We start from the raw sequence: 13,448 nt of genomic DNA on the forward strand, positions 1-13,448 counted from the left end.
GAGAGAGGAGACAAATTGTGATGTTTTGAATCATCTCTGAAGTAGCTTATTGTTTTCCACGATCCACTGAGGAAGCACAGGGAGACTGGCATATATTCCAGCATCTTGGTTAAGTATTAAATTCAGGCAATACAAACATCCCCACTCCCGTTTCATTGCTAACAAGGGAGTACTGCAGTAGTAGAGACTTGTCAACTGGAAATACTTGTTCTGGGGTGCTCCTAATTGTTAAATTATTTAATAGTTGTGAATGCATCGTAAGTAAACTGCTTCTGTTTTGTAAAGCTCAACCTGTTCAGGACTAGGGGAGAGCAGTGGTCAGGTAACCCTGCTACACGACAATTGAAAGGTTCCATTTGAACATTCATGCATAAATAATGATATATCCAAGTCATCTCATTAAAGCAAATGGAATTACTTCTGAGACTGAGGACTTGAGAGAAGTGGACTGTTATTACGTGAATCTTTGCCAAAGAGCTTAAGTTCAGTATCTCTTGGTGTGCTTGTTGTGTGTCTTAAATAATGTAGGTCATTAAACAAAAGTATTAATAGCTGTCATTCAGTTGTAAGCACAGTTGATTATGGTCCTAATAGCTACCAACAATCCTGCCAGGGTTTTAGAAAAAATCAGGTGTCACAGCTCCTCTGGTCCCTTTAGGAAACTTTGTGCTGACTTCAAAGGAAGTTCAGTACTGGTCCTTTTCCTCCAGGAGGAATGTCAGCTGTGAGAGCAGTGATTTAAGGCTTCCAGGATCTTCAGGGAATGGGCACCTGTTTTCTAACCTTTTCTGTGTCTGCTAAGTGCACTTGACTTTAGAATTGTGTGGTTCTTGAATGATATAAAACAATTATGTAGAAGCCAATGTTTAAGACACGTATTTTATGCTGCATTTTGTTTAAGACATGCTTTTTTTGGTGACTGACAGAAGGAATCTTTAGCTGTAATTGTCAGTTACAATTATTTCCTCATGCTGCTTCCATGCTGCAGGTTTTGCTATTGGCATGCCTGTCTGTGAATTTGACATGGTCAAGGATCCAGAAGTACAGGACTTCAGAAGAAACATTCTCAATGTTTGTAAAGAAGCAGTGGATCTTCGAGATGCCAATGCACCGCACAGCAGAGCACTGTATGTCTACCCTCCAAATGTAGAGTCTTCAGCTGAACTACCCAAACACATTTACAATAAACTAGACAAAGGTAAGATCAATATTTACAGTAGAAACAAATGTATTTTCAGTGTTTGAAGTCAAAAAGTACAGCTGTTGACTGAGGTAAATCACTGTTTTATGTACTGTATTTAGTAGACTATAGCAATCCCTTACACCTTCAGTTCTTCAGAATAATTTTCTTGATAGAGTGTGGGTTCAAAAGAATAATTAAAATTACGCTTTTTGCTATTCCGATAACTAAATCTTGAAATATAACTCGGTAAATAGAGGTGACTTTTTAATGGGTTTTGCAGTTTTCTATGACATTCAGAAATCTGGAATTAAATCATGCTGAATCAGTGAGTTATCTTGCAGTCCTGAAATATGAGTGAGTTACTCCTGTTTTCTTGAAGGCCAAATAGTCAGTAGTATTCAGTTAATAAAAACATTCTTAACCTCAGGGCTAAAAGTTTGAATTTACACTAGAGTCAAAAATAAACTGAGTGCACCCAGTTCCTTGCAGAAGTTATAAACCCCTCTGTCAGTTTGGACTATGAATCTTGCTTACATCTTTATTTAATACTGAAAGCAATTCTCTGTGTTGGGAAAGGGGTGAGAGTTGTTTGGTTTGTGTTTTTGGGGGGTGGGGAATTTGTGCTTTTTGTTTTGAAAACTGCATTAAAAAGATAGACCTAACATGATTTTACATTCATTCTAGGGCAAATTATAGTGGTTATATGGGTAATAGTCTCACCAAACAACGATAAGCAGAAATACACCTTAAAAATCAACCATGACTGTGTGCCTGAGCAAGTTATTGCTGAAGCAATTAGGAAGAAAACACGAAGTATGTTGCTGTCATCTGAACAACTGAAACTTTGTGTCTTGGAGTACCAGGGCAAATATATCTTAAAAGTGTGTGGCTGTGATGAATACTTGCTAGAAAAATGTCCACTGAGCCAGTACAAGGTAAGTAACATGAAGGATGTATTTTGAACAGCACTAAAATAGTCCAAATTTGTGGGGGAGAAAAGGGATCAATTTTAGGTTTGACTTTTTCATTAAATTAATCCAAAACATAGAAAGTAACAGTGTATGCCCCTTTAAACAAATCGGCTGATGCACGTGTGTAGTGTGCATATTTGTTGCTTTATGTGCTTCAAAAGAGCATGGGGAGAAAAGGTAATTTAAACTAGAATTTGTGTCACTAGCGTAATTTTTATTCTTCTTTCTTAACTCTAACATTAGTGATAAATCAGTGGTAGGTACTTTCAGAAATATCCTAGATTTTTAATGGCAAGAGATGAGTTAGATTTGAATGGTGCTGATGCAACACCAAAGGAAATTCAATCAGATTGTAAATTATGAGACAACTGTTGTTACTGTAAATCTTGTCCTAAAGGCGTGGAAAAAGAGAAAACTCTCTTTTCCTGTTACTTACATCTTTATCACTCCTTTAATAAGATAAAAAATGTAAACCTCCAGCACCACAGAAATCATTGCTAAGCCTTGCTTGTGTCTGTCTGTCCTTCACTGCCTGGGTTTTGTAAGTGCTAGGAGTGTGAGACAGAACATTTGACAGAAGAGCATCTGAGCAGCCCTCTCTGGAACAGACAATAATGTCACCCTGTAGATTTCCTGACAGATTGCTGCTGCTTCCTCTCTGAGGAATGAATTGTTGTAATAAACAGCTTCCATTCCTTCAGCTAAAATGGTTAACAGTCTGATCTTCAGAGCAATGGAGGAGAGAAGGAGGGGTGGGGGATCCTGAGTAATGGGAAAAGCAGCTCTGTACTATGGGAGCTGGGGAACAAGTGCAGGCATACATGAATAATTCTGTAGAGTCATCTTAAGATCAAACACCAGACCTATTTGATCTAGCGTGGCTTCCTCAGAAGCATCTGGTTTGCCTTTGCTGTGCTGCAGCAGAGCTTGCTCATTAACTCCAGGGCTGGACCTGAATTAATACTGTATTTTGTGGTGCTGTTGCCAGACTAAATACTCTCAGCACTCAGACCCGACTGGACACCAACAGCCTTACAGCTAAAGTGTGTCAGGATCAGAGTCTGTCAGGATCAGTGCTGAGTGTAAGGTAATAAGCACAACTGAACCAAAAATGACTGTCTGCCATTTGCCTCGTGCTCCTGCCATGACCAGGAGTACCAGTCACCTGTGCTAGGGCTGCACAGCAGGCTGGTACAGCACTTGCTGTTCAAAAACGTGTCAACTGCTTCCAGGGACAGCTCAAATCCGTCTGCTTTGTGCTGCACTGCACCAGAGCTAAAGAGCTATACAAGAAACCTGACTGGTTTTGTCAGCTCTGCTCCCTCTCTCCAGTTCAACCTCTTGTTGTAGGCATTGTTCATATCACAAAATCTGTATGAAGTGCAGCTGTGCAACCCTATCCAGCATGTATTGAAACTTTTGGATGTTGTAACTATGAACACTGTAAAGGGTGTGCACACAGGGACACAGCAAGCTCTTTAAATACGCTTTTACTTTTCTGATTTCCTGCATAGGTTTGAATTACCAGGAGTGTAGACTTTTAAAACATACAGCATTTTTTGGGTTTGTTTTGCTGCAGTACATAAGAAGCTGTATAATGCTTGGTCGGATGCCCAACCTGATGCTGATGGCCAAGGAAAGCCTGTACACCCAGCTGCCCCTGGACACCTTCACAATGCCATCCTACTCCAGGCGGATCTCCACAGCTACACCCTACATGAACGGAGAGGCTACAACCAAATCCCTCTGGACTATAAACAGTGCTCTCAGAATAAGAATCCTCTGTGCAACCTATGTAAATGTGAACATTAGAGACATAGACAAGGTAAAGGCGTCACATGATTTTCAGCAACTCATAGTTTTCCTCCTGAGTTTTCGGTTCTGCGTTGACACTGGAAAAGAAGAATTATTTAACTAGAAAATTATACCACTTTTTATTTAAATTGAAGTGCTCGATTCTAAAGAATATGTCCATGTTTCAGCATATGGAAACTTGTATACTGCTTAAAAAGTTCAAGTTGTGGTAATTAGCTAAATATTCTGCCTGGGAGAAGCAGGATTCAGTTTGCATAGTTCCATTCAGCAGAGTATGTAATGGATAGAAAAAGAAAACCCATGTTGCTTCTAAATTATGTTTAAGGATGTGTTACAGTAATTGACAGTTCTTTTGGTTAGGGGATGCTGGATAATGTGCTGCTGTCTGGGTTTATGAAAAGAGAGGCGTGGGGAGAAAAGGCAGGTGGAGGGTTCAATTCCATTGAAGACATCTACAACCCTGGCTCTCTTTCCTCAGAATTTGTTCGGTGTTTTTTTTCACTGTACCTTGGCACAGGAAAAAATGAGAATAAATTCCAGAGTTGTTTTATTTTAGTGTTCATTTCAAGTTGATTACTTTATTTTTTAAGGACTAGTTTTGCAATTAGTAAGGAAAAAGACCAAAATGTTTTTTCTAGAAGGGTTTGCTTATATGCTTGGCTTCACACCTGACAGAGCATGAATTAATTTGGGTTGGGGTATGTTGGGGCTGTTTGGTTTTCAGTTTTGTTTTTGTTTTGCACTTGCTGAAAATGAAAGGATAATGGGTTGTAATCCTGGTATGTGTTGATAGCAATGCAAAAATTTGTTTATAGTAATATTTCAGAGACAGTACTAATATGGATGTTGTTTTCAGATCTATGTTAGAACAGGTATCTACCATGGAGGGGAACCTTTGTGTGACAATGTGAATACTCAGAGGGTACCTTGTTCTAACCCCAGGTAAGTTAAACACCTGAGTGACTATAGGGAACCTGACTTCCAGGGCATCATAAATGATAGCGCTGAGGGAGTGAAGGCTCCACTTAGCCATTACTTCACTCAGGTAGAGCTCCTTGCTGGGAATCCTTTGCCTTAAGTTTTGTAAAAATATATTACATAACCCTATATATAAAAATAACATTAATTTAATTCAAACACAAACATTTTATCTTGCATGTAAAAATATAGTTTCTTTACTGAACAGATCAGTTTTACATGAGCATTTACTGTCGCCTCTGAAACACCAATATAATTCATATATATAAACTATAATTCATAATTCACTCATTAATACTGTGAAACCAGCACAGCTCTAGGAAGCTGAGCTCTGGTTTTGCCTGTGGATCAGCAGCAGGTGTTCCAGCTGCAGGTTCAGATTTCACTCTCAGCACGAGGCAGTGTGATGTCGTGTAACCTGCAAATTGGTTCTGGGGAGGTTGCACAGTGTGTTGCAAAGGGGAACCACGTGGATGTGGAGAGATGGGTATCCCCTGCTAATGTGGAAGTGACTGCCAGAGCTGGGCTGATTTTCCAGGGTGTTTGACATACTGTCAATATTATCTGGGAAAAAAAATGACCTGAACTCATGAGGGCAAAAACAATTTTTATATATATTTCTATATAAACACTGAAGACATCTTTTAGCTGCCTGTTCTCATAACTTTAACTAATGAGGAGGTGTGAAATTCCAGCATCTGCTAGGATTAGATGCAAAGTATGTGTGCAGAAGTAATTCTTGACTTGCATTTTCTGACTTCATGTCTTTATTAATAAATTTTGAAACTTTTATTTTTATCTGTACGTTTTCTATGAATATGATTAGGTTTTATAATTAAAGGGCTAATAATATACGTAGTTGTTGAAAAATAGACTCTCCTTCTGAGTTGCCCTGAATATAGCTGTACTTGAACTGATAGTTTAAACTGTTTCAGAGAGAAAATCTGGGAAAGGTGGTGAAGGTTATGACTTAAAAACATGAATATAATTGCACAGATTTCTATTTTATGAAATGAACACATAAGAAAAGCGAATTGAAGGTTATCTGCCAATTTCTTCATTCTTAGAGAAAGGCTTTCACAGTTATTTCTATGTAAAACTGCTTTTAGTAGCTACAGACACATTGAAAAAATTAATGCTGTCCTTGGAAGCTGCTGCCTCTTTCAACTGAGAAAATTCAACATGACCATCTGCTTAGGAGAAGAAACTGTATTCAGAAGTTCCTCTTCAGAAGCACAGTTCTTCCAACTGAGAGCTAAATTCTACTAAGAGAAGCTAATGAAAACAAAACCAAACTATTCCTGTAGAACCAATCTGTGCTCTTATTACTATAGTAAATAAAATAATCTTTGAGTTAGGAACATTGATTTGAGTTTCTGTGTTATATCCCCATCTTGCAGTTATCTTTTTCAGCAGTTCAAATTTAATTCAGTTCTGAAAGCTATGCCACATTTTTCCCAGTTTCTTTTTTTCCCTGAAGTGAAAAATATTTCACAGGCTAAACCTTACATTGGTAAGATTTATATTGCATATATTGTATATATGCAAATCCATTATGTTTAGATTGCAGGAATGGAACCTACCATGATTTTTTAAACAGTGTTGGTGCTAGAAGGCTACTGGGGAGGTTACCATTCCCAAAAGAAGTGGATGTGGTCAAATGTGTATATGGAGATCCCTTTTCAGTAAGAAAATGTACTCTTTATGCACATACAGAGTTTAGACTGGAATATAACAAATGCCTTTTGGTGTAACTCTTGATTGAATGCACTTGCCTGCATGCTCTCCTTTAACCTGGTTTAATTCTGCTTTCTGAATCCTGCAGATGGAATGAATGGCTGTTGTATGACATGTACATTCCTGATCTCCCACGTGCTGCTCGGCTCTGCCTCTCTATCTGCTCTGTTAAAGGCCGGAAGGGAGCTAAGGAGGTAAAATGCTTCATGGATTTAATGCACTAATGAGCAAAAGCTACTTAAATCAAGTTTGGGAAAAACATGTGGTAAATGCTGTCCTGGCAAGGAGTCTTAGTGCACTGTTTGATTTGAATCTGCTTAAAATAGGGTGGCTTTTTTTTCTTGTGTCTTATTCAGGCTACCACTATTTTTGTGTTTGGAAATTAAACTACACAGAAAAAAGCTTATGAGTTGAGCCCTGTAAATCACGTCTATGCTGCATTTCCAGACACAAAGACCAGTGTTAGTGTTTTGAGGTGGAAATGCCTTTAAACTTAATTTTGTAAACCCATGTTACTAACTTATTTATCTTTAAAGGATGATATTTACACTTTTAGAGTTGAATTTTCAAGTAAAGAAAATCTGTGTTCCTATAGCATTTGATGAAAGATCTCAGGTAGTAATTTTTAATAGTTTACGTGCAACATCTAATTCTAACCACCAGCATCATTACATTCTGGGTTTCAGTGTGTGTCACAGGTACTATAGTAGGAGGGTTTTGTCTTGGATACTTCCAGGGATGGAGCATCCACAGCTTCTCAGGGCAACCTGTGCCAGTGTCTGACCACCTTTACAATAAAAAAAAAAAAAATAAATATTTCTTTTGTGTAATCTAAAACTATTGGCTTTCAGTCTAAAACTGTTGCTCCTTGTTCTTTCACTACAGGCCTTGGTAAAAAATCTCTCTCTGTCAAAAAAACTTTCTACATCATCTTGACTTATTCTGATGTGAGGAAGGTGTCAGCATGTGTTTGCAATTCGTTTGATACAATTTTGTAAAATGATTGCTCTGACAATCATTCACAGAAAAATACAGTGCAGCTTCCACAATCTGCTTTCTGCTAAGCTGGGAATGTAACAACTTGATCTGGGAGGAATATATTGTTTCTTCTGACTCTCTCTGCAGTAATTCATAGATGACCCTGAAAAAAATCATATTTTAATCTCTTTAAGGAGCACTGTCCATTGGCTTGGGGAAATATAAACATGTTCGATTACACAGACACTCTTGTATCTGGGAAAATGGCTTTGAATCTCTGGGCAGTACCTCATGGGCTGGAGGATTTGTTGAATCCTATTGGTGTTACTGGATCAAATCCAAATAAGGTATTTGCATGCCAGCTTCCTCAAGAGTATATTTTCAAAATATGCTGTATTCTAATAGGTATCATTCGACAGAAAAAGTAATTTGAATTCCCTTTACACAGGAAACTCCATGTTTAGAGCTGGAGTTTGATTGGTTTAGCAATCCTGTAAAGTTTCCAGATATGGCAGTGATAGAAGAACATGCCAACTGGACAATATCACGTGAACTGGGATTCAACTACAGCTATGCAGGGCAGGTAAGGCAAACCCCCCCTTCCAAGATCAGCTACTGAAATAGGAAAGTATTATTTACTACTTTATTTTACTCAGTATGTTAGTGATAGAACTTTTTTCTTTTATACCCTGATTTACTGTAAAATCAAGTAATCAATTTTTTGTTGTGTGTTTAGTAAAATGAGTAATATATTCTCCTTTCTTTATATTACCAGTAAACTGACCTAATGGTTCACTCACCAACCAAAACACTTCAAAGAGAAACTGTCTTGCTGTACAAACTGTTAGTGCATTTTTAACATTTTTGTATTGCTAATTCAGGTGTCTAAAATACTTAGTTTAACTATTCCAAAGTTGTAATTCTCCGTCAGTGACACTGTTTTTCCTTGTTGCAGTTTCGTGTTTGTGTAGGCTTTCCTGTGTAACCCAGAGGTGCTTAAACTCTTTACTATCTGTTTTATGGGCTAGTTCCAACCATAAGTAGAGGGAATTTTAAGAGAATTGACTGGCACACACATGGGTGTAGTCCTTTATCTCTTCTCTTCCACGGAAGGGAGCTTGGGCGTTGACAGTTGGCTTTTTGGTGAGGTTTGGAGCTTTCTTCAAAGCACTTGTTGGATGAATAAAAGAAGTAAAAAAAGAAAAGCAGCAAAGCTAAAATTGCTCTGTATTTAAAACCATGGCTGTGAAATTAGTTGTTTTACTTTTTCTTCTGGAGGCTGCTTCAAAGACTTGAGAGTTTCCCCAAGAGAGCTCCATGGTCTGTGAAGAAGAGTCTCGTGGTGGAAAGTTTTACTGTGCCAAAAACTGCATAGGTGGTAGTGAGCGTCCAGTTTGGGAATTCTGGTGATATTTATAACATATCAACATATCTTGAACAACAGGCTGTAGGCATTTGATTTCTCTTGATACTCTGCAGGAAGTCCCTCATAGATTAGCATATCTGCTGTGCTTTATGCAGCAATGCTGCAGGGCTCTCAATAAATGTTTAAGGCCAGCTGGCTTCTTGGTAAATAACATTCCTTTTCTATAACACAGCCTATTACCTGAGCTTGTATATGCTCAACTTGGGTTTTTTTTGTCTGTAGGCAAAAATAAAAATTGGTGAGGAGGATAAACTCACTTCAGTGGCAAAGTAGTAGTCAACTTACACTTTACAATTGAAAAAAACCCCCTGAAGTATAATAAGGTCTCAAATTACTATCTTATCTTTTTTTGGTGATAATCCTTACAACACCATAGAAGAAGTTCATAGTGGTTAAATGTGGAAGAGCCTTTGTTTTTAGTTCTGAATCTTTTTCACTCCTTTCAACAGCTCTCAGCAGTCTCAAGCTGGGGGTAGAAATGACCAGTTTTGTTTTGTGCTGCATTATGTTGTTCATCAGATATCAACTGCTGCCATTTCTCCACACTGCTAATTTAGTTGAAATGTTAAAATACTGTGTTAAACACACTTTCCTGTGTGTTCTATGGCAACAGAACCCTCCCTTGTGTGGAGGGTTAATGTACCACTTTCTCTCTGCAGAGTAACAGAATAGCCAGAGACAGTGAACTGACAGAGAGTGACAAGGAGCAGTTGCGAGCCATCTGTACACGAGACCCTCTGTCTGAAATCACTGAGCAAGAGAAGGACTTCCTCTGGAGACACAGGTATTGGAAATTAAAAACCAAACCAAAGAAAAACCCTTGTTGGCATAACAAGACTTCACTCCATTCCCTCTAAATTTGTCATGATTATGCTGGATTTTGCTCCCTTTTCCTCCATACTGTGGAGTTGGTATTTTAGACAAGGCTTGCAAAGTGTTCTGCGCTGTATGTCTTGGTTAAGGCCATGGAGAAAAGTCAGTTACTGAATGAGTTCACATTTTCCCTGTTGCTTCAGTCTTACCTGCATGCATGGATCCTGACAGCCGTCTGGGTATCCATGGGATTCTGCTGACAAAGGAAGAAAAAGGTGCAAGGCTGTGGGGACATAGTAGATGGTTATTGAAGCAAAAATAATGGTTTTTACATGCAGCTTTTTTCTCTTTTGTAGACACTATTGTGTGAATACTCCAGAAATTCTGCCCAAATTACTTTTGTCTGTTAAATGGAATTCTAGAGATGAAGTGGCCCAGGTAACAAAAAGCACTGAAGAAGTTTTAAGTTTTGAAGAAGCTTTAAAATATGCTATTTTAAAGAAAACTCCTAGAAGTTAAAAACATGTTATGTGTGCATGATACATTGAATGAAAACTTGGATGATTCAAGTTGCCACTATAATTGACAGATGCCTCTGGTCCAGAGTTCTTGTTCTTTAGCTCAGCCTGAGTCTTAAGATTTTTCTCTTGGTTGGCATTACTTGAATCCCTTTTATGTTGCAATTTGTCAGTTAAATGTGAGAGTTTGTTTTCATTCTTTTTGTAGTGGATAAAACAACAAAGTCAACTGGCAACTAATATCAAATTATTGATTGAGAGGACAAGGAAGTAAATTGCTTCTACTCGGATGCAGTTTGTGTCTGACAATACCTGCCAATGGCTCTGTATTACAGCTTCTTCCTAGTCAGTGCAAACTTGTAACATGCCTGGACTTCTTGTCCACAGATGTACTGTTTGGTAAAAGACTGGCCTTCAATCAAGCCTGAGCAAGCAATGGAGCTCTTGGACTGTAATTATCCAGATCCAATGGTGCGAGCTTTTGCAGTTCGGTGTCTGGAGAAGTCCCTGACAGATGACAAACTGTCTCAGTATCTAATCCAGCTGGTACAGGTACATAACATATTTTGGTGTGCTTGTTGTCTTGTGTATATTCAGTGATCACAGAGGCTTAAAATACAACAAAAGTTAAGATGTTGTGAAAAATAGGTCAGCAAAAATATCTTGTTTGCTTTGTGGATTATATAGGAGAAGATGAAATGTAGTTTATTTTCTGTAGTGCTGCGGTTTTGCTTGTTGATACTGAGTGCTAGAATTTTTCAGAGATGCAAAACTGTTCTACCAACTGGAACAGGCAGCTATTTCAGCTGTCCTAACATAAGGGAAAGTATGAGCAGAAGCATCTTCTCAAAATTTTGATCAAGTTGAGGCTAAAATATTTGGTAACAGTAAAGGAAGCATCAGATGGTAAGTTCCTGAAATAGAAGCAGCCAGTGCACAGTTAGCATATATTGTTCAAATCCTAACACATGCAAGTATTAATACCAAGATCAGTCATTCTACAAAAATTAATGTAAAACATAAATTGCTTTTTATTTAACTGTCTTTAATCTGTATATTTTTCATAGAAATAATAACTGCAGATGATTTTTTTAATTTTCTTTTATCCTTAACTAGGTTCTGAAATACGAACAGTATTTAGATAATCAGCTTGTGAGATTTTTACTCAAGAAAGCACTGACCAATCAAAGGATAGGACACTTCTTCTTTTGGCATCTAAAGTAAGCTTAATGTCATGTTAAGGGGTGGTGGGATTCCTATTACCTATAAACAATTAGTTGTTCTAAAGGCTTGGCATACTAAATGTCCATTCTTAAGAAAATGTTACCGCTTAGAATAAAGATTGGTTTATATTGGTTGACAGTTTGAATGCATAGTTTGGTGATAGAAATCATGTCTGGCAGTTTCAAAAGCTAGTTAATAGATACTTAGGCATGTCCTTCTTTTTGTCTAATGATGATTATTGTAAAAACAAGGTATTCTGAGACTGCTGAAAGCCTCTCAGATTTTTAGCTGCCCAATCCTCCATCAGTTTTTTCCAGATAATTTTACAAATATTTGAAGCCTAATGAAAGCCACTCAATTTGACCAGATAAAGCTTTGAAAAAGCTTACTAAAAACTATTTTTCCTTGCCTATTACAGGCTTATTATAGAGCTTGATAGCCCAAATATCTCAGTGTTCTTCCTTACTGAATATAACATGGGCTTTTGAAATTCCTAATGTTGAGAAGACTGAGTATAGATCAGTCTCCAACATACAGGGCTGTAGCTTGGTCTCACCTAAAAATGCTGCTCTAAGTTGGTGTGATCAGACACAGAAATAGAAGCAAAGCATCTTTGTGCTTTCAGTTTTCTGCTTTCCTTGGTAACCATCAAGGAAAAGGGAATAAGTTGCCTGGCTAACTTGTTTGAGGGGATGTATTTTAGGACTGTATGAGGAAGTTACAAGTATAGCTTAATTTTTGACACCTCTAAGTGATCTTGTCTCTAAGCTACAACTGTTCTTCCTCTCTGTGTAGGTCTGAAATGCACAATAAAACTGTCAGTCAGAGGTTTGGTTTACTTCTGGAGTCCTACTGTCGAGCGTGTGGAATGTACCTAAAGCATCTGAGCAGGCAGGTGGAGGCTATGGAGAAGTTGATCAACCTCACAGATATTCTCAAGCAGGAGAAAAAAGATGAGACCCAGAAGGTACTATAATCTGTCCATGTATCAAAACTGTTGCTGTTTTGTCATAGGAATTACTTAGAACTGTTCTATGTGATGAACTAGGAAAGCGTTAATGCCAACTTCAGTAGGTTTAGGTTTATGTTATCCTAGGAGCTGTAACATTTTCTGTGCAATGCCATTGTCTACCCCTTCAGGCAATAGAGCTAAAGTTAAAGGTTTCAATTTGTGTAATGTGATTATTTGTCAGGTACAGATGAAGTTCCTTGTGGAACAGATGAGACGGCCAGATTTCATGGATGCTTTGCAAGGTTTTATCTCTCCTCTCAATCCTGCGCATCAGCTGGGGAATCTTCGGTATCGTATTCAGTTCTGAAGTTTGTCTGGGTATTTAAGTAAATGTTTAGCCATGGTAACACTGACAGCATTGAGGTTAAATGTTAACATATTAAATGTTAGTATCTTCAAACTTCACTGAATAAAATCTGTAGCAGAGTAATCCATAAACAGGACGGTCATTTCAATCTAATGGTGTAAGAAATTAGGGAACAACATGATCCTTAGCTGTTCCTTTAAGGTGATGGGAACTGCAATCCTTTTTCCAGTTGTAAGGACCACGCACTACCAAAGGAGTATTTACTGCATAATCATATCTTCTGTTGGTCTTAACAAATGGTTAACATTGCACTTACTAATTTAAGTCTGAGTCTGAAATTAAAAATCATGGATTGTCAGTTACCTCTGCATCTTTAATTTGGTACTAGTTCAGATATTGTCCAAAACAGGGGGAACAAAACTATACAGTATTACAGAAACATGATATGAGTATCAAATTGTGCCTATTTCATAGATATCTTATCTC

The 13,448-nt window shown here is 37.9% G+C and overlaps 1 protein-coding gene across 3 annotated transcripts in view; it reads left to right on the top strand.

The window, feature by feature from the left end:
- The window catches only part of PIK3CA (phosphatidylinositol-4,5-bisphosphate 3-kinase catalytic subunit alpha), a 34,976-nt gene that overhangs the window by 17,212 nt on the left and 4,316 nt on the right, over positions 1 to 13,448 (top strand). For all 3 annotated transcript variants that reach the window (XM_017810675.1, XM_017810676.1, XM_017810677.1), the window contains 13 exons: positions 989 to 1,198; positions 1,868 to 2,118; positions 3,734 to 3,979; positions 4,826 to 4,911; positions 6,773 to 6,878; positions 7,857 to 8,009; positions 8,111 to 8,245; positions 9,748 to 9,872; positions 10,258 to 10,339; positions 10,807 to 10,971; positions 11,536 to 11,639; positions 12,439 to 12,610; positions 12,837 to 12,943. In XM_017810675.1, coding sequence (XP_017666164.1) covers positions 989 to 1,198; positions 1,868 to 2,118; positions 3,734 to 3,979; positions 4,826 to 4,911; positions 6,773 to 6,878; positions 7,857 to 8,009; positions 8,111 to 8,245; positions 9,748 to 9,872; positions 10,258 to 10,339; positions 10,807 to 10,971; positions 11,536 to 11,639; positions 12,439 to 12,610; positions 12,837 to 12,943 — 1,942 coding nt within the window. The remainder of the gene's footprint in view (positions 1 to 988; positions 1,199 to 1,867; positions 2,119 to 3,733; positions 3,980 to 4,825; positions 4,912 to 6,772; positions 6,879 to 7,856; positions 8,010 to 8,110; positions 8,246 to 9,747; positions 9,873 to 10,257; positions 10,340 to 10,806; positions 10,972 to 11,535; positions 11,640 to 12,438; positions 12,611 to 12,836; positions 12,944 to 13,448) is intronic.

This window comes from Lepidothrix coronata, unplaced genomic scaffold, assembly GCF_001604755.1.
Source record: "Lepidothrix coronata isolate B3197 unplaced genomic scaffold, Lepidothrix_coronata-1.0 Scaffold29, whole genome shotgun sequence".
In the NCBI taxonomy this organism is placed as follows: Eukaryota; Metazoa; Chordata; class Aves; order Passeriformes; family Pipridae; genus Lepidothrix; species Lepidothrix coronata.